Source organism: Cryptosporidium muris, genomic scaffold, assembly GCF_000006515.1.
Source record: "Cryptosporidium muris RN66 scf_1106632373431 genomic scaffold, whole genome shotgun sequence".
Lineage (NCBI taxonomy): Eukaryota > Apicomplexa > Conoidasida > Eucoccidiorida > Cryptosporidiidae > Cryptosporidium > Cryptosporidium muris.
This window is the reverse complement of record NW_002196573.1, coordinates 608,161-634,149: the sequence shown is the minus strand read 5'-3', so window position 1 is coordinate 634,149 and position 25,989 is coordinate 608,161. Positions and strand designations below refer to the sequence as shown.

Here is a 25,989-nt window from a genome sequence, read left to right as displayed (position 1 = left end):
TATTTTAACAATTTTATTAAAAAAAAAAAGAGAAAAAGTTTAGCCTACATAATTCATAATAAATTCTAAATTTTTTGTAATATACGCGCCGTTTTGCTCCAAAAAGATGGATCATCTAAGTGCACAATATAATTTTTTTTTTTTTTATAGCCTCAAAGTGCAGAAATTTCATAGATGAAAATAGAACATGTTAGAAGGACAGGAGCTCTTGGTTAATGAAGGAGAATGCACTTTAGGAGAATTTTCTGGGACAAATCTAAGTGAATTATGTAAGAATTATGAATTAAAACTAAAAGAATATAGGGATAATGAAGATAATACTAAACAAAAAATTTCACATTTAGAAGATACAATAAGAACATTAAGATGTGAATTAGATTGTGCTAAAGGGTTAAAAGTTTATTGTGAAATTTCGGGGGATACAAATGATAATGATAATTATAATGAGAATTTAAATAAATCTGCAATTTATAATTCTAAAAAAGATATGGAAAATGAAATTAGTATTTTGACACAACAATTAGCTCATGAGAGGACTGAAAATGAAAGGCTTCAATTATCTTTACGTAGTTTACAAGATTCATTAGTTGAAAGTAAACAAGAGATTTTAGCTTGTCAACAGCGTGTTTATGAATCAGAAATTATATCTAGTAAAGCTCAGCATGATTTAAATATGGTTAATCTTGAATGTTCATCATTTAAAGATATAAATGAGAAATTAAAGAATGAAATTTCATCCTTAGAAAATCGTATTAAAGAATTACATGATAGTAAGAATACTTTAGTATTAGAAAATAGTCGTCGAATGAGTGTATTAGAAATTTCAGAAAGAGATTTAGAATATAGAATATCTATAATTCAAAAAAATAAAGAAGAATTGGAGATTGAATATACACGTTTAAATGAAGAATTACGTAGAATAAAAGCTGAATTTGAATTTTCAAAGGGTCATTATGAGGGTAAACTAAAAATAAAAGAAGAATCATTAAAGTTAAAAGATGAACAATTAAGTCAAATGAAGAATTTATTAGATACAAGTATAAATACTACAGAAACTTTAGAATCTGAATTAAATAAATTAAAACAACAAATGACTGAAATAGATAATATAAATAATAATATATCAAATTTAGATTATTTAAATAATAGGAAATATGGAAATGAGAAGAAATATAAATTATCTGATTCAGAAGCTGTAGAATTTTTATGTAAATTATTTGGTGAAGAATCTTTAAATAGAATTCAAGAAGAATCTAATAATATAAATGTGGAATCTGGACGTGAAGGTCGTAGGATGATAATAGATTTATTAACTGAACTTGAAGAATGTCAAAGAAATTATGAGGAGAGTAGAAATAAGATTTTATTTTTACAAGAAGAACTTAAAGAATGTCAAAGTAATATGAAAATTACTTTACCTGAAATTGAAGGAATGAGGAAACATTTAGAGAATCTTCAAGTTGAGAATAGTTGTTTATTACAACAATTACACTCTTTAAGTCAAGATAATAGAGAATTATTACATAATATTTCTGAATATAAATCATTATGGCAGCATGAGACAAATACAAGAGATATATTTGAAAATAGATGTCGAGAATTAACGGAACAATTAAGTAATTTAATGTTTGAATTTGAACATTTAAGAAATATAAAGATATCTGAATATATTGAAGAGAATTCATTAGATTGTAAGAATATAGATTTTAATAAGAATAATTTATCTAAAAATATATATGAAGATGTAATGGAACAAAATATACAATTAAAATTACAAATTTCAAGATTAATTGATGGTAATGAATTAGAGAGTCAGATACAAGTTCGTAAATTAAATGTAGAATTGTCTAATTGTACGAATAAATTAGAAGAAATTTATAAAGAACGTGATGAACTTGTATCTCAATATCAGACTTTAATTAATAAATTAGAGAATGAATTAACATCTTTAAAAGAAAAAGAACGTATAAGAGAAGAAAGAGATCAGAATATTATAGATGAGAAAATGAATAATAAAGAATCAGATAACTTAAATAATTCGAATATATCTAGTTTGAATAATTCATCACATACTATGAGACAATTAACTGATATTACTGAAATTTGTAAATCTTTAAGTGAGAAATTAACTTCTGAGATTGAGACTTCATCTCAATATAGATCTGAACTTTCTCGTATAAAGGCTCAATGTGAATATCTTGAAAATTTAAAAACTCGTACAGAGAAGAAGATGGATGAATTATTTGAAGAAAGAGATGTTTTATATAAGAAAATAAATGATTTTCGCAAAATAGAATTATCTAAAGATATGGAATTAGAAAATATTCAAGAAGTTCTTAAAACAAAGCAAGCACATTTATCAGATATAGAACGTGAAAATGAAAATTTAAGAAAGACTATAGGTAATTTAAATTCTTGTGTTTTAGATCTTAAAGGTGAGATAGAGATGCATATAAAACAAAAAGGACATGATAATGCTTTTCAGAGAGATGTAATCTCAAAATTACAAGCAGAGCTTGAAGGGAAATGTATTGAAATAAACACACTTAGGAAATCACAGGATAAAATTTTACAAAGAGAATTTGAAGAATCTTTACATCTTAGACAAAAATTAAGAAGTCAATCTCAACGTTGTAATGAATTAGAGGTATCAATTAAAGCTTTAAAAGATCGTTTAAGGAAAAAAGAAGAGACATCTAATATAGATTTAAATACAGATTATATAAAGTCTCCTACTAATATACATGAATCTGAAGATGATAATAATAATTTGGAGATATCTCAATTATCTACACCAGAATTAACAACTGTAACTACTAAGATATCTTTAAAAAATTCAATAGGATCTTCTAATAATTTAATAACAAGTGATATTGATGATAATTCATTGGAAAATTTGAAGGCATCATTAGAAGAAAGTCGTAAATTACAAGCATATTGGAAGGAGCTAATACAATCTACAGAGAAGCAATTAGAGAATAAGATAGTAGAATTAGAAGAATCTAGGAAGATCCAGGAAAATTTATCTAAGGAATTAGAGAAAATAAAAAATTTATTAAAGGAAGAAGAGAACATTAAATTAGTTGAAATTAATAAATATGAGAATCGTATTAGTCAATTAAGTGAGGATTTAGCTGTAATGACAACACGTGTATCATCAGTTGATGAGGAAATTATGAAACGTGAAGATAAGATAAGGAAACAATTAGAATCTTTGGAAAATACTAATTTAGGGTTATGTTCTGAAATACAACAACTTAGACAAACTGAAACTGATTTAAGGAGCCAATATCAAAATATTGTAAGATCACATAGTGTAGATGTTGAACGTTTACAGAATGTAAATAAACAATTAATTACTTTGAAAGAAGAGATGGCAAATTTAACAGAGAAATATAAGAAATCTGAAACTGAACATACAGAACTTATTATGGAATTACAGAATGAAGTTGAACAATTTCGAAGACAATTAGAAACATCTGCAAAGCAATGTGATAAACTTAAGAATCAGAATATAGATTATAGAAATATAATAAGAAATATAAAAAGTGAGAAGGAAAAATATGAAAGTAACGAGAATTATACTGAAGAGCAGATAAATTTAAGAAAAATTGAAGATGATTTTGACTTAATAGGTAATATTAATTTTTCTAATAATTTAGATGAAAAAGATGATATAGATTTAAGTCAAATATCTTATTTAGTTACATCTGAATTTAATAAATCTTCATCAAAAACAGTTTCATTAGTTTTATCTCGTAGAGTTAGGGATTTAACAACAAATCTAGAAGAAATGGATACTAAATTGAATGAATGTAAAATTGAGATTCAAAAATTAACATTTGAACGTAAATCTCTTAAAGAAGAAAATGAAGTATTACAAAATAGATTAACAGAAGAAATTCAACGCGTTTCAGAATTTGCATGTAAAGCTGAAGCTAATGAAACAGCTTTAACAAGATTAGGTGAGTTAGTAACTTTAAGAGAAACAAATGATAGATTACGTAGAGAATTACTGAATTTAACTGAAAGATATAATGGATTAGAGAAACACCTAGAGGCAGAAACTCGACAATATGATCCTTTACGCTGTGAAATAACCCAACTAAAAGCTGAAGTTGAAAACTTAAAGTTAGAATGTAATGAGAAATCAACTGTAGCTAAATCTTGGGAAGAACAATATAATAGGATCTTAGCAACATTTGATAACATTGATCCTAATGAAATTAAGATATTGAAGAATGATATAGATAAACTTACTGAAGCAAATAGGATTTTACAAGCAAATCTTACTGAAAAATCCCAACAGTTAGAAAAATTGAGCGTTGAAAAACAAAATGAACATACTCATCAGGAAGAATTACAATCAATAAAACAACAAATGGAGCAATTAAGAAAAGTTTATATGAGCACAAATCAAAAACTTAAGGAAGAACGTGATAAAACTACAAAACTTGAAAAAGATTTAAAGAATATCTCTAAAAATACTATATCTGACATAAGTCAGGTTCAACCTTCACAATTATCAACACCAGCTAACAATAATACACAGTCTGTATCTTTATCGAGTGTAGACATACGTAATATTTCTGCTGCAACATCTAAATTATCTAATGCAGCATTAAAATTAGCTAAGATATGTATAATATCTTCTGAAACATCACAAAGTGAAGTAGCTAAATATAAAAGAAATAATGAAGATAAGGAGATTATGGATCAAAAAGTAGAAGTACTTAATAATTCAAAGTCACAGGGAACATCAAATTCCAATGCAATATTTACCCCAGCACTAAAAAAGCGTCCAAATAAGTTGGATGATTCTTCTAATAAGGTAACTGATTCAAATAATATTTAAATAAAAGTATATAGATACTAAATTTTACCCAATAACCTATAAATAATATTTTATGAGAAATATAGTAAATATAAAAATATAGTGAATATAATCAAAGTAATCTTTTCAAATACAAATGATATATAATTAATTTTGAAATAATTAATCATATAAAGTAGACAAGATAGTTTTAACTAGGTGAAAAGTCACATTTTTATCATCTGAATATACAGCAAACATTTCTACATACTTAACTTATTCTATTTAGAACCTATTAACGAAAGTAGCAGTTCATAAACTACAATTTATAGGATGAGATTCAGTATTAAACTCCTAAATCTTGAAACAAATCCAAAAGTTTGGAAGGTTCAAGATTTGTCTCATCACTAGTTTTGTAGGTACTAGTTGTTAAATCATATAAACTGTTGCTATTGTTAAATGGGGTCCAATTAGAAATAGACGAACATGAATTAACATTAATGTTGCTATTATTGTAACTATTTGCTTTCTTATTTTCAGTACTTTGCCACTCAATAAAATTCCACAAATTATCACTTTTTTCTAAATTGGTGGGAGTAAGATTAGATTTTGTACTATAGGATAGTTCATTAATACAAACACTGTTATTTAATAAGGTTGTTCTTTGATAATTATTAGTTCTATTTTTCTCAAAACACCAAATATTAGTCTCACTTTCTTCTTTAATGGGAAATTTTTGTGAAGATATACCAATACTACTACTATCAGTATACCAAGATGGTACATAATGTGCTGGATTCCATGACCACATATCAGATTTTATTGCTGAATCTAGGTTCAACACTTTATTATCAGTAGTTCCTCCATACCCCTCACCACTCAAGTTATGTTCATAATTATTTGTATCCTTGAGACTCTTGTTACTATTTGAGGAAGTGACACTACTTGTTGTATATGGTGATCCACCACTTTTATCATAATACAAAGTTTGTCTAGTATTTATTGTACCATTATTTAATATAATATGAGTATTTGATATAGTAGTCCAATCAGAGTTGTCCACAAATACACTTTGTCGATCAATTTGTTCAATAATTGATTTCCTATCAAAACCTAATTTTTGACTGAATTGCGAAGTAAATGAACTTGAACTCCTTGTACTGCTTCTCGAACTGTCACCATTACTCCCAACTGTACTTGTAGTCACATGACTTAATGGTGATATATTATATAAACCTGAAGTTTCTTTATCTGTCTCTTCATCAGATGAAATATAGCCAACATTACTTACAGCTGCTTGTACTACAGTATCTATTTCTGGGATATTTGGTAGCCTCTCTGTTCTGTTAAAGAAGTCAATACATAATCTAATTAACTTATTTTCAACTTGAATACTTTCTGGATTTCTATTCCAAGAAGTAAAACACACAGGACAATTTTTGAATGGTTTGTAATAGATTATTTGATTATTAATCATGTTATGAAACTCCATAGGTTGGTAATATAAGTTTTTAATTTTAGGATAAGATATTTCTCCAATATTAATCACACATTTCCAACAAACTATGTGATTACAAATAGTTTTTATTGGCTCACTCGTAGTCTTGAAACATTTGCGACAAGTTTCAGTTGTTAAGTCAACTTTAAATACTTTGATAACCAAATCTCGAATCATATCATTCAAATAACCTAAAGTTTTTCCATTATAAAATTCATGACTACTTAATAATGCATAACAATCTAAAGGATTTACTGCACGTCTTTTCGGAGATATCTTTGCATGACGCTTCTTTAAAACTTTTATTACAGCTATACTATTCCATATTATATATGACCTTAATCTAATTAACTTCCCATAGCATTCTAAGAGATTGTAAAGCCATTCCATAACTTTTCTTTCCTGCAATTTGTTGTTGTAATCAATATAGGGATTTAAAAAGGCTAATAAATTTGACAAAAATACTACAGGTAGCTGAGTAACTTCATTAAATTCACTCATATTCAGTCCATTTTTTTCTGAATTGGAACAAGATAGACTCCATAAACTACGTGTTAGAATACACATAATATCACGTATATATGTAATATCTCTAGAGTACATTGTATCCATTCGATTCATATCTCTAAAGAGTATATCCTTAAATATCAAATCATATCTTTGAGCTTCAGACCAATTCTCTTTCTCCTCTTGTTCAGCAACCCACCTAATCTTCCTTATCAATAATTTGTAATTTAAGTATCTTGTTCCTCTATTATTTCTAGCCTGAATTTGTACTCCCTTTGAAAATTTTACAATATCCATCCTCTTAAAGTGTATATTTATGTTTTATCCCTTAATAATTCCCTCAAAAAGTACCCCTAGATATTAAACAAAAAAAAGGTGAGATAAATACTTATACTTACCTATAATAATTTCGTTGAGAAATTCTTTGCATAAGGAACAACACTGATAGACTAAACTATATACTTATAGCACTCTGTATAAATATATATTAGTATCAAGCTGCTGTTATTTATCCTTAGCCTATAGTGCCTAATTTTCCATTCCAGAAAATTCTACAATATCTATTTAATAAATTCAAGTATTATTCTATTGAAATTATTTGACTGTACAAATTCCTCCTACGCCAAGTCTCAATTAGACAAAAGTAATTTAAAATTTTTTAAACCGGTACCGGGTAACTTTTTTTCTAATATCCCCTTCAGCGGGAATATTGCCTAGAGTGACTAAATAATAAAATAATTTATCTAACTCGTGATATAATTCCTTATCTTAAGAATAAATTAATTTTATATTATAAACGTTATATATCTGTTAGATTTCCTAAATGTCTAATAGAAGGTCTGCCGTGTGGGCAGTTCCATGGAGACTTTAAGGTTGACATATTATATATAATTTTAGACATTTGAGTGAGATTTAGATCATCACCAACCATAACTGCTCTACGACATGCTCTAGAAACAAACATTAAAGGAATAAAAAGTGGAGATTTATTGAGCATTTCAATAAACTTACTTGGATGCTAAGATTGACCATAATCTTTGTGGTCTAGGAAGACGATTAGTTGGGCACCATAATGTAGATTTAGTATTAGCTCCTTGATTGATAACAATTACTACATCTTCTTCATCATCACTTTCTGTATCTTCTAGATTTTTTATACCTTGACTACTAGTAATATTAGTGTCAGTACAAGAATTTTTAATTTGTTTACTGACATTGACTAAACCTATATTTATACTATCATGGGAAGTAAAATTAACTTGTAACTTATATTTAGTAATTTGAGTTAGCAGATCTAAAAAGTCAAATTGTTGTAAAGGTGACCCCATTATAATAGGGATTTGAGTTAATTGTATACGCTTTCCAATAGTAGAATTTGTATTAAAGACATACTTGAATCCATTTGATTCAAAAATATCTTTATATGTAAGGGCAGTCTGTTCTTGAGCAGGTGTTAGAGTCATTGGAAGAGGACTTAAAAGTTTTTGAGTTTGTATATTTCTTAAGTCATTATTATACTTCTCAAATTTAGTCTTCTCATCTGCTGCATGTTGATCAATGATAAATAAATGAAATGAGGATACTTCAGGTTGAAAAAGAGTTGCAAGTATAAAACCTTTATTAAATTGTCCAACAATTTTCAAATCATTAAATAAATGTTTTTGAAACTGAAAACATTTATTTAATGTCTTATTTATTGATTTATTACATGAATTACCTTTGTGAGTCTTATTATTTGTAATATAATTCATATTTTGAATTTGAGACTCTGAATAATCAATTACTTCTGGAGATAATTCAACACATTCATTATTATGTTCATCTAAAAAATTTTTTTCAGATATATTTATACAATTTTTTAAATTAATATTTGGAGTATATGATGTATGTTTAGTTATATTTTCATCTGCACTTTTTTCATCATTCAAGTATATAGATTGCCATCTATTACGGATTATAGACCAGTTATAATTGTATTCAATAATTGTACTTTGAGGTAAATAACTATTTTTTTTAATCTGGAAAGTTTTATTATTAGTAATAATTTCATGAGTATCATAAGAACTCCATTCATATATAATAGACTTTTTTGTATTATTATAGTGTTGATCTTCACTTAATTTTTCATCTTGTACTTCAAATAATTGTCTTCTCTTTTTTAGACCTTGAGACATATAACTTTGACTTAAATTTACATTATCTTTGATATTTTTATCAGTAGTCTCATTATTTGGAGAATCTTTATAATCAATATCACTATTTATATTATTATCCTTATTTTTTAATTCACATGTAGTAATACAAGATGATTTCCCTTCATTATCTCTACAGTTTTGTATATTTATTGGCTCTTTTCCATTCTCTTGACTAGTGTTATTTTTCCTAGATACCTTAATGTTAGATTTCTTCATTGGAATTGTATTTTGAAGTTTGTCCACTAAAAAAGATTGCAATTTATCTATTAATAGTATTTCAACATTATTTGGAAGTAATATTATCCGTTTATCAGGAGTTACATTAATATCAAGTAAACAAGAAGGAAGTGATATTTTTAAAACAAAAACAGGGTACCATTTCTTATTAATATATGATGAAAGAGTTCTATGAATAGAAGTAATAGCTCGAGAAAATGTACGTAGAGTACTAACTGGGCGATTATTAACAATATATATTTGATAATCTGAAGAAGGACGACCTTTATCTATAGAAGATATAAAGCCTGTTATACTCCAATTCCCACCAATTATATCAGGGCTATTATTATAGTTATCCACATTCTTATTATATCTATATTTAGGAATAGATAATTCACCATGAATATCAATTTCTATAGCATCTTCTAACAAAGAGTCCCCCCATAAATATTTAGCTACTTTTAATTCTGTTGTTGTATGAGAACCAGATGTCATAATTAAGGTTGCAGTACTATTATTTTTATTATTAGCCAAATTACCTTCAATATATTTACTATAATTATAATCATTTACAAGTCCCATTTTAGTTCGTTGTTCATTTGTCAACATTGTATTGGTAAGAAGAAATCTTACTTTAGGATAACAAATAGCATATTCTTCAATAAGAGTAATTAAATTCTTTAGCTGTAATTTATTTTGTTGTAAAAATAGTTTTCTACGAGCTATGTAGAGATAAAAAAAACCTGTAACTAAAACTTTTGTCCCACTTTCTCCAATTATCCATGAATGATTATTTATAGTGTTTCTATTCTCACTAATGTTTGCCTTATCAAAATAAATACTCCTTGTAATTCCTTTATCTTCTTTTATACATGTCTCAATCACTACAGATTTACAAGAATTTATTATAGAATTAAGTCCTTCGCCTCTAAATCCTAGAGTATTTAAAGATTCATTTAAAGACTCAAAATTTTCTAGTTTTGATGTATTACCACGCCCTCCTATTTTATCTAAATCTATAATCCCACTACCATTATCTATAACTTCAATATATGATGATCCATTATCACCCAAATTTATAATAATATTTGAACTTTCTGCATCCAGTGAATTCTCAATCAATTCTTTAATACAATCTTTAAGTTCAGTAATTACTTGTTGACTAGATAACTTCTCTTGATCATCCTTCTTTAACTTGTGAAGCATCTTCCTTTATATACATATAGTCAATAGATATCTCATTTTTGAAGCATCATAATCGCAGTTTCTGTACAAGGTAAATTTACCTATAAATAAGAGCGCCAATATATGTAATAAAATATTAGCGCCAAGTGGGTTACTTTCCTCATGCAGCTAATTCCAAATTGGAGAAACCTTTTATCTAGATTTAAGAATTGAATATTGTATTGCTATGAATTGGAATATTAATAGTTGAAGGGTATATTATTATTAAAGAGGGAATAGATGATATATAACCCTCTGATACGATTTAATATAACTAAAGATGATATCTAAAATTAAGGATGCAAGGCTACAAATATTATCAAATACCAGAAATAATATAGATAGGATTTCCTATATACAAAATTGTTCAGATAATGTTCAAGATGCTAGAAGGAACTATCAACTTTCTAAAGTTCTAGATGAGTCTAATGAAAATGAAATATCTAATAATACAGTAATTTTGAATGTTTATGATTTAGATAGTATTAGCGGTAGTTTTAATCGCTTAACAAGAATATTTGAACTTGGTGCTTTTCATGCAGGAGTTGAAGTATATGGAATAGAATACTGTTATGGTTTGACAACAGATGGGAGTAGTGGATTAACAGTAAATATGCCCCGACAACATCCTACTCATATATACAGAGAAAGTATAACAATGGGTAGAACAAAGTACACTAGAAATGAAGTAAAATTACTAATCACAAGATTGAAATATAAATGGCCTGGGTCAGAATATAATATTTTCCGAAGAAATTGTCTAAATTTTGCAGATGAGTTTTGTCAGATATTAGAGGTTGGTACTATTCCAAATTATGTAAGATCACTCCCAGATCTTGTCTGTAAAGCAGGTGATAGTATAGATAGAGCTGTTGATCATTTGACACATGTTTTTAATACACTCGTATCAACTTGCTCAAATATTAACTCACCAGATTTACAAAATAGACTATATAGTAGGCAAGATACAAAAGCTACAGTAACAACACAATCTGGAGTTGTAACTCCGAATTCTTATATTTCCTCATCTACAAATAATAGAATCTATTAGCAGGATCAGCTTAATTTTTTCTAAATGTATAGTTTCCTTATATTATTTTTTGCCACACTTTAATAAAGTATATTGGCGCAATAACTTAGTTATATTATCATAAGGGTACTTCTTAGTATTTTCTTAGTATCTTTTTTTTCCCCTTTTCAAGTTATTTAGAAATTGTAAGAAATTTATTATAAGGATTTCATTAATTCTTTTATAGAAATGAAGTTTCTTAGAAAGGTTGGTTTTACTGAAGAATATTTAGAGATTTATTTTAGGTCACCTTTCATGTTTTTAGTTACTTCCCCCAAAAAAAATTGAAAATGATCCACTGGATCCCTTAATAGGAGAGTTGGACCAAATATTAAAGTTTACAAAAAAGATTCAGATTTCTGTTGATAAGAGTTTGAGTGGTGCACAGTATATGAGTGCTTCCAGAGACATAACCCTAAAAAGTATTGATGTATTATTCCCTTCTGAAGCGATAGAACATGGTAGTTTAGTTAATAGTATTGATTGCTTAGGAGGCATTCCTACAGCTCGAGAAAATCTTGTTAGTGACTGTGAGCAGATTAAATCAATGATTCAAGAGGTAGTATCTGGTGTAAACAATATCCAGAAAAGACTGAATTTAAGAAGAGTAGCCTACTCAGAGAGATTACATTATGAGAGAAAACTTCGAAAAAGACAGAAGAAAATTTATAAAAATAAGAGTGCAACTCCTACTGACAATGCAAAGTTAGATCGTACTCAAAGGAAATGTGGAGATGCTTTGGATGAATTTACAAGAATAGATGATGATGTACAGCAAGAGCTTCAATTATTTCTTACTAAGAAGCATGATACAGCAATAAATATACTCAATAAATATACATATGCATTGGGAAGTTACTATTCATATATTTTTACTCATTATGAACATTCTACAGTAAATGAGACCCCTACAAATCATATAATGGTACCCAATGATGAAATACAAGACTCAAATGTATCTCCTTATGCACTTCAATTTCCATCTCAACCCCAATCTCAATCTCAATCTCAATCTCAATCTCAATCTCAATCTCAATCTCAATCTCAATCTCAATCTCAATCTCAATCTCAATCTCAATCTCAACCCCAATCTCAATCTCAATCTCAACCCCAATCTCAATCTCAATCTCAATCTCAACCCCAATCCCAATCCCAATCCCAATCCCAATGTACAATACAAACAAAACCTGTAGTAGTTAGTGGAAGTTGTAATACTCCTCTTTCAAAAAACAGTTCTGAGCTTCAAATGAATGTGAATTTAAAAAGATCTGAATTTTCTAGTTTTGGAGGAGTAGAATTTGCTAGTAGAAGACAGCATAACAAATCACAAAGTACAGAGAATATTGGAAATTATTAATTGTTGACGAGGGGTCCAAAGAAATTTTTGTTATTAATTTAATCTAGTTCAATTAGTTTCATTCGTTTCGAAATGTCTCAGTAATTCTATTCTTTAAACACCTGTCTCATTTGCTTACATTTCAATGATAACAATTGTCTAACTTGTTCTATAGTAGATTTTTGGAACCATCCAGATTCTCTAGTACATTCTTTCAATGGAATAGCCTTATTTAACATTTCCTGTATGTGATCATCTGCAATATTACATAATTGGTATAGTTGAGATGCTCTAGTTGGAGGTATCTTGAATTGCCAATCCATAACTGTTTCTTCTGATTCCTCTTCATCATTTTTCATACTCTTACCTACTCTTTTTTCTTTCATTAGTCCACGTAAATATGGATCTCTGAAATCTACGGTTTGATACATTCTTGAGGAGTTGTCTTTTCTAGGATCATATCCTAAACGACACAAACAAGCTCTCCATGGGCCATCACTAATATTGTAGCATACCTGTGTATATAATAATTTTCGCTTCCATGCCGATATATTTGTTGGTAATTCTGATTCAATTACTGGGCGTAACCATAATGGTTGTTTATCAAATAAATATTTTAATTTTTTAAGAGTATCTTGATCAATTTTTATGCTTGAAGATATCTTTAGTGGAGTTGATGGTACAACTTCATCTGAGTAGCGGCTTACAACATTCCAATATTGATAACCCTCAGATCTTTTTAATGTATCAATATCAGTACTTGCTTCATAATTATTTTGCGGAGATGTATAATCTTCTTGAACTTCTTCATCTTCATTCTGTAAATTGGGATTCATCCAACGAATTGATACAGGAGTTACTACCTTGGAAAAAATTGCTGGTGGAATAAATACAGCATCTGTTCTATTTTCATCAATTTCATCCTGAATAGTTCTCTTTATACGATAACCTTCTGGGGGTATGAAGTAATAGTCAGCCATTTGATTATATCTATGCAGGACTTTAACTAATCCATAGGGTATTATTTCTACTCTTCCATTTTTATACCTCAGTTTCCTATATAACAAACCTGTTCTATAAATTATACTGGAATTTATTGTACGACTAAATGGGTCTTCATCACAAAATGTAAGTTTAATTGGTACCTTATCTTTAATACTTTGTTTAATGTCATCTAATCCACCAAGTGCCTTAATAGCATTCTCAGGATTATTAATTTGACCTGGAATTTCAATAGCTACAATACCACATTGGGGATATTTTATGCCAATGTGAAAATAACTTGATGTACTTGTTACAGTATGTATAGTCATTTCCTATTTATTTTAAAATACTACAAATGAGACAAAAAATGAGCGGGTAACAATACCTCAAGAACATTATTGCATATATCTTTTATTATTTTTATAAAATGAAAAAAATTAAATTAATTAGTGACTTTATTACGCAAATTATGATATAAAAATTGTCTCATATAAACAAAATATGTTTAAATGCAAAGTAAATAAATAAGAAGACTGTATATAACTATACTTTTATAAGAAAATAAATACTTTATAATAACTGAAGAGCTAGTTCAAAAATCATAACAAAAAAGTTTAAATTATTCAATATAAAAATATTTCAGGTATTTCTCTTAAAATGACTAATACTTTTATTTTTACTCTTGCAGTTTATACCAAATTTTTGCGGTATAAATTTTCATAATAGCCGCCAATTATTTCCCCACTGTACGTATGTAGAATAGATCTTTTCCAGCTTCTAGAGAAAAGGTAAAAACTTGGGCTTGACACTCGTAGGGTTCATCACTTCTTTTTTTTTTTTTTTTTTCCTTCCTATATTCTAAAGAGAGATGAGTGATAAAAAAGCAGTAATAAAAAATGCAGATATGTCTGATGATATGCAACAAGATGCTATATCATGTGCTGCAGCTGCATTAGAAAGACATAATGTTGAAAAGGATATTGCTGCCTATATTAAGAAGGAGTTTGATAGGAAATATAACCCTACTTGGCACTGTGTAGTTGGACGCAATTTCGGATCCTATGTAACTCACGAAACAAGACACTTTATCTACTTTTATATGGGTCAAGTGGCAGTTTTATTGTTCAAGTCAGGTTAAAGTAATTATAAACTGGAACTAATGAATTAAACACTAAGAACTTGATAAGTAGATTACCTACTCTATTATATGATACAAGTCTTTATGGGATTATTACCGGCAAAGTTGTAAATAATCATTTTGCTATATTACTTGATATGCAGCTTCATAGTTTATAGTTACTAATCTCTTAATATTTTGTTTATATATTTGTTTGTTTGAATGGTTTCACATTATTTACTGAATAGAACAATACTTGAGATTTTGTTGGGGTTAAATCTTTTATATCTTGTACCTTTGTACCTTGATCAAAAGTGTCACTAGCTGCAACAATAAGGAATTCCCCTATTGTATCAAAACTCATATGAGCTATGCTTTCTCTATAATTATTAATTATAGATGATTCATTTTCAATAATATCAATTGTTGGACTCTTCCAGAGTCTTTTTTTTGCAATAGTATCCCATATGAATACATTTCCGTCACTACCTCCAGTAGCCAAGATATCTGTATATTTAGTATGATAACATAAACTATTAATTGGATAAATAATTTCGTTCATTGTATTCATATCCTTAAATCTATGACATTTAAATGTATAAGAATACTCACTATTCGGTTCTTGACTAATTACATTATTAAGTGTATTAATTTGAACCCGTCCTTCTATAGAGCTTGTTGCAAAATATTCATTATACTTTGAAGCTTTAACTTGTCTCATTTGGTACTTCATATAATTTGGAATAGTTAATATAGCACTCTTATTTGCTAAATTACTTGATAACTTTTTAATATTTAATATATTTAGATTTTTAAAAGAATCTCCAATTAATATCCACTCTTCATCATGAGAATGATCCATACAGAAAACTTTTCCTGCTACTTGGTGTTTACAGATAGACTCAATACTATCTTGTTGACGAATATCATTAAAATGAATTGATCCATCCCAACTTCCACTAACAATAATTGACTTATTTTTCAATATAGAGATACACCTAATAGGAGCTTGATGCTTATCTATTATATTACAGTTTATTGTTGCTTGGTCAATTGAAATACATTCTAATGTATTTCCAAGACTTCCAGCAAATAATTTAGATGAATTATAAAAACGACAGTCCAAATATACATTTTCACTGCAATACTGAGCTAAACATTTACCAGTAGGTTTGCATTGAATATATTCAGTTGATGAAGGGTTTACTGTATAATTATGATGCGCTGGTGTTCTAGTAACTTCATCCTTAGAATATGAAGAGTTATTATATAAATTTGTATCAAATATTCGGAATGTCTTATCCCATGATGTTAATGATATTAATAATTTGTGTATATCTTCTGTAGAGCTTTCAGAACAGTCAATACTACTTATTGGTTCAGTACAGCACTCTCTCAAAAAAAAAGCTTGCATCTTATCGATAATAACCTAATTCTTTACATATAGAATCTACAGCAGTATTTTTTTAAATAGAATTAAGTTAGTATACTTCCACTACTTGTAAAATCGCGCCAAATACTATTAACTTTCAGAAAGGATTTTGCTAAAAGGAGAAGGCTCTAGCTTATAATACATTTGTACTTGATTCTGACCTAAATTTTACAAATAGATTTATTACGGTTTAAAAGATATTCTAAAATTACTTGATATGACTTAAAATGGCATCTGAAGCTCTAGATTTATATAAAAGGGCAGAGAAAGTTTGTAAAGGATCTTCGGGCTTTTGGTCTTTTATATCTGGAGGCCCTGATTATGATGAAGCTATACAACTATATGTACAAGCTGCAAATCAATTTAAGATACTTAAGATGTGGTCAAAAGGGGTAGAATGTTTCAATAAAGCAGGAGATCTGTCCATTAAGCAAGGAGATACGGGATCTGCTGCAAACTATTATATGGAGTGTGGCAACATAACTAAGAAAGAAAACATTGGAAATAGTATTGAATATTATACTAAGGCTATAGATTTGTATAATAAGAGTGGTAGATTTAGTCAAAGCGGAAAATTATATAAAGTAATAGCTGAAGCTTTTGAGATGGACTTTATATATAAAGAAAGTTTAGAGTATTATAAGAAGGCTGCTGAGATGTATGATATGGATGAATATAGTAAGTCTGCATACTCTGCATGTATATTGAAGTATGCAGATCTTGTCAGCTTAAGCTATGATAATTCATGTAGTGGATCTATGAGGGAAGTATCTGAAAATGGGGATTCTATGAAATATATTTATGAAGCCATAACTATCTATGAATCGGAAGCTAAGAAGGCTCTACAGAACTCTTTGATAAAATATAATAGCAAGGAATATTTGTTTAAGGCATTTCTAATTGTTCTGTCAATGAATGACTTAGTAGATGCAGAGATAAAGTGGGACAAGTATTGTGGTGTAGACCCGTCCTTCTGTGTAACACCTCAAGGTCAATTTTTAGAAGCAATACTGAAGTTGATTAAAAGGAAACAAAATACATCTATGAGTGAAGATGAAGATACTAATGAGAAGATATTAAATGATTTCTCCAAGATATTAGAAGAATACAACAATATTTATCCTATAGATGATTGGAGGGTTCATTTTTTGACTATAATCAAAAAAAACCTTGCAAGATCAAATATTAGTATAAAGCAACAAATAGAAAATAATCAAATTGATTTGACCTAGTTACTTTGTAGTATTTAGGAACTAAATTGGTGAATAAGCCAACCTAATACCTAATTGTACATTTTCAAGTAAATCTGTATGACAATATTTCAAAGGCGTCGATAATGTAACAGATAAATTTGCAGAATTTATTGGGAACATGAGACCAATCCCTGTGGAAGCTCTCAAACCTTGTAATAAAATTGTACACCTATCTACATCACATTTAGGTTTGATAAAGTCTTTCGTTTTCTCTATAATAGAAGCTGCACTTATGAAACCTGTTAAATGGGGTCTCATTCCAAACTTTAGAAAGTCCAACTTTAAAGGGTATGATATTTGAAATTCTGCTAAACTAAAACCTTCTCCTCCCAAATAATCATAGATAGGTTTTGATGTATCTATTTGTTCTTGATTACTACCATATCGTAGCTCACATGGACCTATACCACGAGCTGCAAAACCTCTTAAACAGTTGTGATAACCAAAATTTCCACCTACAAAGAAACGATCATGAATTGTTGAAACTAGAGGATAGTCTGAACTAAAAATATTTGGTAATAAAATTCCAAATGCCATATTAAATTCAAAATTTAAATTTCTCACGAATTTAGCATCTATATATTTTGCAAATGAACCTCTCCATTTATGGAATCCTTGGAGTTTTAGAAATGTTACATCTCCATTTAATCCTGCATATTCTGAACTAAGTTGTGTTATTGTCATACTGGGGATGGGTTCCTGTTGGTCTTCTATATATTCCAATGGTTCTATAGATTTTTCAATGACCAAATTATCTTGATCTGTTGATAGGTTATGTTGTTTAATTCTATTCCATGAATACCCTATGCTGTTTTTGATAGATTGATTTGGTATCTTCAATATAGATGCAAATGAGCTAAGATTATCTTCATTGTTACTAGGAGATTTCGTTGTAACTGTATCTCTAGCTCTTGATTCAAAGCATATACTATTCCGTCCAAACATGTCTGATATTCTGAGTATACCTCCAAAAGATTTCTCAGTATACGAAGAGGTTTGTCTATGATCAATCATTGTTTTATATATATTATATAGCATATTGAAATTTGATCCAAATATATTAGGAGTAAATATGCTAGCACCACATTCCCCAGATTGTTGTCCTGAAGCTTCGAAATTTAATTTTGCAGTACTTAAACTACCAAATATTCCTGGAATATATGCAGAAGCCTCAACTCCTATTCTACCCTTTTTATTTACAGAGCTCCCTATCGTATAATGAAATTTATTTTCTACACAATGAAATTTCACATCGACTTTTGATTTAACCTCTGGATCTGTTGTTATATATGGGATCACATCCGAAAATATACCAGTTGAAATTAAACCTTCATGAACACCTTTTACAGCCTGGAGTAGACTCCCCATATCCTTAATATTATCAAATTTTTTATTATAAAAGTTAAGATGTGAAGAATCTATGGATAAATTAGTAAAGAGATTTAAAAATCAACACTTTTGTATTGAAGACTTAATCCCCTAAGAACAAACTTACTAACATGCTTGAGACCCTCAAATTTAACCTTTACACTTTCTATGTTAGCTGAATCATCAAGCGAAATGACATTTGAATGTTCCATGACTTTGAAAATGATGAATAATTAGCTTGTATCCTCGAAAAATCACAACTTTCTGATTATCAGAATACTGTAGCGCTATATTGTAAAGCGCTTTGAATATTCCAAAGTCACACCTTAATATATATAAGTTTATAACTTAAATGTTGACAATATTTGAAGATCATTTTTGTTATCTTAGCCACTTTATATTACTATGGTGGGTAATTTGAATTATTTAAGAGAGGTGGGAGCTAAATATTAAATATACTGCGAACTTTGAAATTTGGCTTAATATAGCTTTAATTTGTACTTAGAATTTCTATAAGAGCAGAAAATATAAAAATACTATTATAATGACTCATATAAATGGGTAAGTAGTCAGTATAGTTTCAGATTTGGCTTGATTATTGATAATAAATATTCTAATATTACTTCTCAACTTTAGAGTATCAATTATAGGATTGTCCATTTACTCAAGAGAAATTAACCATAATAAACTAGGAAGAGTAAAGTATAGTGAAGTAATATTATCAAAAGTTAAGGAAAATGGGATATTAGAATTCCCTATTAAAGTAGATCCCAATACTGTTCTATGTACCGTATCAACATCTGACAACTGTGAGCACACAGTATATAGTAACATAAGTGGTTATATTACTGAGATAAATTTGAACGTTTCAGATATATATGGTGGATGTACTAGTAATTCTTGGATAGCTATTTTAATAAAGTCTCATTCTTGAGGCAAAGTTTTGTCAACATACATTGTATTATTCTGATAAGTATAATAATATTCTTTATCTCTAGGTATTGTAGTAGCTTTAATTAATTCTCCATATATGAGCTTACCGTCATATTTTGGGTCATTTAATCTTCCCAGATGTATCATTATATCATTTTCTTCTTGTATATTCTTCTTTAGTGTAGGACTTGGTAAAGTTCCACTCTCCTGCCACTGGACACGACTCTGGAAGGCAAAAAATCTGAATTTCTTGTTAACTTGCAGTCTTGATTCTTTGTCATTTGAATATTCACTCAAAATATATGACTTTACTTGGTCAATATTAGAAAGCCCTAATAATTTGGGACCGGACTCATATTTAGAAGATGAGTCAAATAAAGTGATATCTTTATATATATCACTATTTTGAGCATAGCAATAAAATCCAAAGCATCTAGCCTTACATATAATTCCTAAAATTGACTTATTCTTTGTATAATAGTTCATTATTTCATTAATTGATTCATCAGCGGTAGTTGATACTCCATTTCTGCACAATTTCATTAGCTGCAATTCAGGATTTCTTCTATATTCCTTTAAAGTATCAACATCTTCTTTTTGTTTCTTAGCAATATCAATTATCTTCCTAATATGTCTTTCTGTAATAGATGAGCCAAACTCCATTCGAATTCCCCATAATAGTATTGCAAAAAGGCGCTGTGATTCAGTTAGTATGGGTATTTCATACTCATATGGTAGATTAATATACCACAAAATATTTGGATCAGAATCTAAATCTGATTCTGATTCGGATTCTTCCAATTTGTACTTATCTTCTCTTTCAAAGTACTTGGGAGCTCCAGTAATTGCGACACTTGTTCGAGTTGTTACTGAATAAGATGATGCATTAATTTGAATTTTCTTTAGAGATCTTGTCCTTGGAATACAACACTGTAAAAAAGACCTTAAAAGAATTTGAATTGGAGTTAAGTCACTGATCCTAGTGAATGGCTCAGGCTTACGTCTGGATTTCGAATCATTCGTGACTATGAAGGAGTCAAAAGATAAGCCCTCAGATAATGAATAGTCATCTCGAAAAGCATCATATGGTGGTTTTGGATTAGTAGATACAGACATATGAAATAATATAGCTATTTAGGTAGTCAGCACCTAAATCTAGATGACTGTTACTTTACCTTAAGCCTTTTATTTAACCATTTAGCTCTGCTAAACATGTCTGCATAATTTCCAAAATGTTGATAAATGGCGCCTGAGACTCAGCAGTACCAATTTCCTATTTATTGCATGTTTCCAAATTAGCTAAGAAGAGGTCCAGAAAATAACTTAATAAGTTTTTGTTAAAGTTGAGCAATAAGTATTCATAATATTTTTATATTCAGACTTTTATCTCAATATCCTAATGCTGAAGTTCCTCTCTATAAATTGAAAAGTTATTTGAGTAACTATTACACAAGAACCAATCTTAATTTGGATGTACATTTAGCTGTAAAGTTACATTATTATATTGCATGCGGAATTTCCACATGCAACTCACTCTTACTTTACCGGTGAAAGTATATATGCATGCATGTGACGGCACTGCAGAAACAGCATTAGGGTATATGGATAATGAAGGTCTAGAGCTCATGAGGCATAGTCTACATTAATTAGGGTGGTCAGTATAATTTATAAGAAACAGAATTATATAATTAATTATGAAATGGAAATTTAAGATTAGATTTGCTATATCACTACTTGCATTATCGTTTATATTTTCATCAAAAGTAAGATGTATAAGCAGTTCATCAAAATCCAATGAACTAGCACCAAATCATGAAACGAAGGAGTTCTGTAGAGCAGCTCCACTCGACGGGTTTGCAGATTTTGGTGAATGTATGCCTCCAAGCAATGAAGCTGATTATCTAATTGAAGTAGTCCCAGTTATAGGTCCTGGAATTGATTTACGAAGTGAAGTTGAAATTGTGCTATATGGAGGAGATGAATCTCAAACAGCTCCAGTTAAAATTTCTTCTCCTGAAACAGGAACTTCAAGGTCACTAACAGCCCACTTATATGATATTGGTGCGCCTCAACAAGTTGGAATATTCTTGAAAAGTGATGGTAAGTGGAAGTGCTTAAAAATAACTATCTTTAAAGATTATCGCTATTGGGTATTCTCATGCAATGGTGAACTATCTCCTAAACACCGTTCTCTTACATATGGTGTAAGTGGAAATAAATTATACATAGCAACTGTTATGACTGGGAAAAGTGGAGAAGCTGGTACTAAAGGTGGTGTTGAGATAAGCCTCGTTGGTGAGTCAGCTCACAGTGATAAAATTTTACTGAAACAGGGCTTTTATTCGTCAACTGTGCGTCGAATTATTTTTAGAGCTGCAGATGTTGGGAATGTTAGAGAAATTTCATTGACAAATACAGCACAAGATGATCCATGGTATTGTGAATTTGTAAGGATACAGTCTGAAGATGGTACAAGCTCTGACTTTACTATTCGTAGATGGATTGGGAAACCATTTTCTCAAACAGTAACTTTATCGAGTAATATAATGGCTTCAGTAAATGCACCTGCTCAGGACATAGACTGTCAAACAAGAGCAATGGATATTCTTTCAAAAGCACCTTCTTCAGTATTATCATTCAAGGTAAAGTGCCCAATAAACTGCGGTGCAGAGCGATTTTCAGTAATAGCTGGTACCGGGATTCATCCAGGATCTACTTCAATATGTAAATCAGCAGTTTTTGATAATATACTTAGTCCTTCTGGTGGAGAACTAGTACTCACGGTTATCCCCAGTATGCCTAAGTATTTTGGTGGTAAAGGCTCTCACTTATTGGAATCACAAGACTTCTTTCCCACCCCAGGTAGTGACACATTTGGTTTCTATACTTATATGAGTAATTCCATTGACTTCATTGAATCTGAAGTAAGGATAGTTGACTCAACTGGGAATTTAGCTTCAGTTGGTCGCTTAGAAGTACATAGATCTGGAATTTGGGGTGGTGTTGCACTTAATGGTGAGGTAACAGTAACAAATGAGTATGCTGCAACATTGGCATGCAAACAGTTAGGTTATAGTCATGGTATTGTACTACCATCATGTAGTTATGTAAATGGTGGTAATGTATGTATTCCCCCAGGCTATCCCATGTCTGTAGCAGGTTTACAGTGTAATGGACATGAAACAGATATTGCTCAGTGCATATTTGAAGAGCCTAAATCAGTTAACCCACTATCTACTGTTGCTGTTCAATGTAGTTCAATTACACCTAAAGATGTTATACAAGGGGCACTAAGGATTGTTGATGCTAATGGTTCACCTTCTAGAAGTGGATCTGGGAGATTAGAGATATACATGGATGGATGGGGATCTATATGTAGTGATGGATTTACACCTAGTTCAGAAAAGGTAGCTTGTGCACAAATGGGATACTCTGGAATAAAAGATGGTGGTGCATATAGAAAAAGTTGTACAGAGTTTGAAGGAGTTAATGTGTGTGGTAAACCAGATGAACCTATACTAGCGGTGGATGTTTCATGTCAAGGGAATGAACAGAAACTAATTGAGTGTCAGCATTATTCTTCATCAAATATATATTGTGTTCATGAAGAGGATGTTGTTGTTAGTTGTGCTGGTAATGGAGATCCCACAGGAAATGGCTCATATTTAATGGAAAAACCACCATCAATTATGTCATTAATACCATACAAAAAATATGAATTTGCTTGTAATGATAATGTTGCAGGGTTTTCAGGGGCAGTAGGAGATGGTGTAGTAGTTACTTGTCCTGTAAAGTGCTCAAGTGCAGCATCTCATATTAAAGGAACATTCATATACACTGATGATAGCCCTGTATGTAAGGCTGCAATACATGCTGGTATAATTGATGACAATAAAGGTGGAGATGTATTAGTTATGTTTGTTCAGGGACAAGCAGAATACTTTGGATTAAATAGAAATGGAATCAATAGCTATAATTTTGAGGGGGTTAGTGGTAAATCTAAAATAAGAGGATCAGAAGTGGGAGTACATCGTGCAATAACAATTTCAAAGGTGACATCATCTTTAAATGAGGCAGATAGTCTAACTTTACCAAATGAAATAGAGCAAGAAGAGCTACCTATACTGGGACCACCTGTATTATCGTGGGTTTGTCCAACTGATTATCCTGGATTTAGAGGGGGTGTCAATGACTACATTGATGCAACAAATTTACCAGGTGGGGATAGAATTGAAGCATTAGATGATTTCACAATAACAGCTAGAATACTTATAAGTGGTGGTCAAGGTACTTGGAGAACAATTTTAGCTCATACAGAATGTTTGGGTATATCTCTATATGTTGATCGTGATAATACGATACATTTTGATCAATTATGTAATGCTGATACTGTATCTTCTAAATATGTCCCGACAATAAATGAATGGATCTTTTTAGCTGTTGCTTATAATTTTAATGATAGGAAAGTCACAATGTACATAAATGGTAATGAGGTTGCAAATAAAAAAACCGACTACGTATTTAATTTGAAAACGAAGTTGATAATTGGACGCAGTTCGGATTCAGATAGTGAATATTTCCTAGGACAAATTGCAAATCTAAATATTTGGGATAAATATTTGTCATCTGGAGAGATAAAAGCAGCAATGGAGAAGTCTTGGCATCAAAAAGGAAACTTGGGTGGTGGTGAGTTAAGAGATAAAAGGCATACAGTAGATGGCAGGCAATGTATAACACCCTGCCAATCCGGTCACCCAATTGCACATAAGGTGGGCAGTATTAGTTATGCAACAAATCCTTCAATAAAACTAACATGTGATACAACCTTAGATAAGGCTCCATTTAAAAAAAGTGCAAGTAAACATAGAGTATGGTGTCCATCTGGATGTTTTGAATCACGTACTCCTGTAAAGGGTTTTAAAGTATATACTCCAGATAGTTCAATATGTAAGGCAGCTATGCAAATGGGTATTATAACAAATACGGGAGGGGATTTTGTTGTTGCTCTATATCCTGGACTTCATCATTATATAGGTGCGGCTGGTAAAAATGGAATTGTAAGCAAAGATGATACTAATTCTCATACACGTTCATTTATTACTGCTGTTGCCTCCAGACCACGACTCTTAAATTGCTATCAAAATGCAAGTTTTATATTCCAATTATCTGTTGGGGAAAGAGAGTTGGTTCTGTGCCCTAGTGACTGTGCACTTGAAACTGATGCTAAAGTATATGGTATGGATATATATTCACCAATGAGTTCTATTTGTAGAGCTGCTATTCATTCATCTAAATTGAGTAGTGGATCTGGTGGTGAGATTGAGATTGAAGTTGGGCCAGAACAAAGTCATTTTGAGAAATCTAACAGAAATGGTATACAATCTGAATCTAGTGGATACTATATAAGAAGCTTTAAAATTATATAGAATAAAAAATAAATTATAAACAGTCAGAAGATAAAACAGACTTAACTATTAGTTTTGATTGAAATGACAGTTCATGTAAATTTAATATAAAGTACTTAAGTAACTCTGCAAATATTTGACTCGTTAAATTAACTACATGAACAGAGTATCTGTAAACACTTCACAGTTTATAATAAATATGATCTAAGTGGTTACTAATAATTTTATATAAATAAACATAATTATGTCTATATTTCTTTTTCAAATTAATTTATAAAAGTTGCCTAATTGTCTTTAAATTAGTGATTACAAATTGAAATCTTAACTCATAAATGACTGCATAAAATATCTTAATCAGGTAAAAATTGAGGCATAAATATTTTCTTCTTTTTTCAGCTGAAGATCCTATACTCAGCAACTTAACCAGCATTTAAATATCTCATGCTGTAACCTTTCATAATATTGTACCAATAGATAGATATTAACTGTGTGCTTAGTAATAAGGCGGTATTTAGAATGTGTTGATATTTATAAATTATTAGGGAGAAGGGAACTCTTAGAAATCTTTAAAGTACGTGTCCATTTTTGAAATATAATTATATTGAAACCGGAAATATATATATTTCACTACAAAGG

The 25,989-nt window shown here is 29.8% G+C and overlaps 12 protein-coding genes across 12 annotated transcripts, besides 14 other annotated features; 6 read left to right on the top strand and 6 right to left on the bottom strand.

The window, feature by feature from the left end:
* Positions 1–29: part of a sequence feature (AT_rich) that runs on past the window's edge.
* Positions 30–125: 96 nt separating this feature from the next.
* Positions 126–149: a sequence feature (AT_rich).
* Positions 150–187: 38 nt separating this feature from the next.
* Positions 188–4,855, top strand: CMU_009710 (uncharacterized protein; the record flags this gene model as incomplete). Its single annotated transcript, XM_002140792.1, has 1 exon — positions 188–4,855. The coding sequence occupies one exon, from the start codon at positions 188–190 to the stop codon at positions 4,853–4,855; it is 4,668 nt and encodes a 1,555-aa protein (XP_002140828.1).
* Positions 1,104–1,148: a sequence feature (AT_rich).
* Positions 1,704–1,738: a sequence feature (AT_rich).
* Positions 4,856–4,892: 37 nt separating the features above from the next.
* Positions 4,893–5,009: a sequence feature (AT_rich).
* Positions 5,010–5,159: 150 nt separating this feature from the next.
* On the bottom strand, positions 5,160–7,115 carry CMU_009700 (uncharacterized protein; the record flags this gene model as incomplete). Its single annotated transcript, XM_002140791.1, has 1 exon — positions 5,160–7,115. One exon carries the CDS (start codon positions 7,113–7,115, stop codon positions 5,160–5,162), a length of 1,956 nt encoding a protein of 651 aa, XP_002140827.1.
* Positions 7,116–7,591: 476 nt separating this feature from the next.
* Positions 7,592–7,615: a sequence feature (AT_rich).
* Positions 7,616–7,617: 2 nt separating this feature from the next.
* Positions 7,618–10,438, bottom strand: CMU_009690 (DNA mismatch repair protein, putative; the record flags this gene model as incomplete). The annotated part of the gene is made up of 2 exons (XM_002140790.1): positions 7,618–7,768; positions 7,830–10,438. The coding sequence occupies 2 exons, from the start codon at positions 10,436–10,438 to the stop codon at positions 7,618–7,620; spliced, it is 2,760 nt and encodes a 919-aa protein (XP_002140826.1).
* Positions 8,642–8,690: a sequence feature (AT_rich).
* A 298-nt stretch (positions 10,439–10,736) lies between the features above and the next one.
* CMU_009680 (uncharacterized protein) lies at positions 10,737–11,507 on the top strand (the record flags this gene model as incomplete). Its single annotated transcript, XM_002140789.1, has 1 exon — positions 10,737–11,507. One exon carries the CDS (start codon positions 10,737–10,739, stop codon positions 11,505–11,507), a length of 771 nt encoding a protein of 256 aa, XP_002140825.1.
* Positions 11,508–11,714: 207 nt separating this feature from the next.
* CMU_009670 (uncharacterized protein) lies at positions 11,715–12,882 on the top strand (the record flags this gene model as incomplete). The annotated part of the gene is made up of 2 exons (XM_002140788.1): positions 11,715–11,732; positions 11,791–12,882. 2 exons carry the CDS (start codon positions 11,715–11,717, stop codon positions 12,880–12,882), a joined length of 1,110 nt encoding a protein of 369 aa, XP_002140824.1.
* Positions 12,514–12,693: a microsatellite.
* An 86-nt stretch (positions 12,883–12,968) lies between the features above and the next one.
* Positions 12,969–14,174, bottom strand: CMU_009660 (uncharacterized protein; the record flags this gene model as incomplete). The annotated part of the gene is made up of 1 exon (XM_002140787.1): positions 12,969–14,174. The coding sequence occupies one exon, from the start codon at positions 14,172–14,174 to the stop codon at positions 12,969–12,971; it is 1,206 nt and encodes a 401-aa protein (XP_002140823.1).
* Positions 13,467–13,489: a sequence feature (AT_rich).
* Positions 14,175–14,254: 80 nt separating the features above from the next.
* Positions 14,255–14,294: a sequence feature (AT_rich).
* A 419-nt stretch (positions 14,295–14,713) lies between these two features.
* CMU_009650 (dynein light chain 1 protein, putative) lies at positions 14,714–14,983 on the top strand (the record flags this gene model as incomplete). The annotated part of the gene is made up of 1 exon (XM_002140786.1): positions 14,714–14,983. One exon carries the CDS (start codon positions 14,714–14,716, stop codon positions 14,981–14,983), a length of 270 nt encoding a protein of 89 aa, XP_002140822.1.
* Positions 14,984–15,164: 181 nt separating this feature from the next.
* Positions 15,165–16,376, bottom strand: CMU_009640 (uncharacterized protein; the record flags this gene model as incomplete). Its single annotated transcript, XM_002140785.1, has 1 exon — positions 15,165–16,376. The coding sequence occupies one exon, from the start codon at positions 16,374–16,376 to the stop codon at positions 15,165–15,167; it is 1,212 nt and encodes a 403-aa protein (XP_002140821.1).
* Positions 15,748–15,780: a sequence feature (AT_rich).
* A 245-nt stretch (positions 16,377–16,621) lies between the features above and the next one.
* CMU_009630 (uncharacterized protein) lies at positions 16,622–17,626 on the top strand (the record flags this gene model as incomplete). The annotated part of the gene is made up of 1 exon (XM_002140784.1): positions 16,622–17,626. The coding sequence occupies one exon, from the start codon at positions 16,622–16,624 to the stop codon at positions 17,624–17,626; it is 1,005 nt and encodes a 334-aa protein (XP_002140820.1).
* Positions 17,627–17,647: 21 nt separating this feature from the next.
* On the bottom strand, positions 17,648–19,227 carry CMU_009620 (uncharacterized protein; the record flags this gene model as incomplete). The annotated part of the gene is made up of 2 exons (XM_002140783.1): positions 17,648–19,065; positions 19,143–19,227. The coding sequence occupies 2 exons, from the start codon at positions 19,225–19,227 to the stop codon at positions 17,648–17,650; spliced, it is 1,503 nt and encodes a 500-aa protein (XP_002140819.1).
* Positions 19,020–19,048: a sequence feature (AT_rich).
* Positions 19,228–19,939: 712 nt separating the features above from the next.
* Positions 19,940–21,064, bottom strand: CMU_009610 (uncharacterized protein; the record flags this gene model as incomplete). Its single annotated transcript, XM_002140782.1, has 1 exon — positions 19,940–21,064. One exon carries the CDS (start codon positions 21,062–21,064, stop codon positions 19,940–19,942), a length of 1,125 nt encoding a protein of 374 aa, XP_002140818.1.
* Positions 21,065–21,642: 578 nt separating this feature from the next.
* CMU_009600 (LCCL domain-containing protein) lies at positions 21,643–25,374 on the top strand (the record flags this gene model as incomplete). Its single annotated transcript, XM_002140781.1, has 1 exon — positions 21,643–25,374. One exon carries the CDS (start codon positions 21,643–21,645, stop codon positions 25,372–25,374), a length of 3,732 nt encoding a protein of 1,243 aa, XP_002140817.1.
* Positions 25,360–25,394: a sequence feature (AT_rich).
* A 175-nt stretch (positions 25,395–25,569) lies between these two features.
* Positions 25,570–25,632: a sequence feature (AT_rich).
* Between the last annotated feature and the right edge of the window lie 357 nt (positions 25,633–25,989).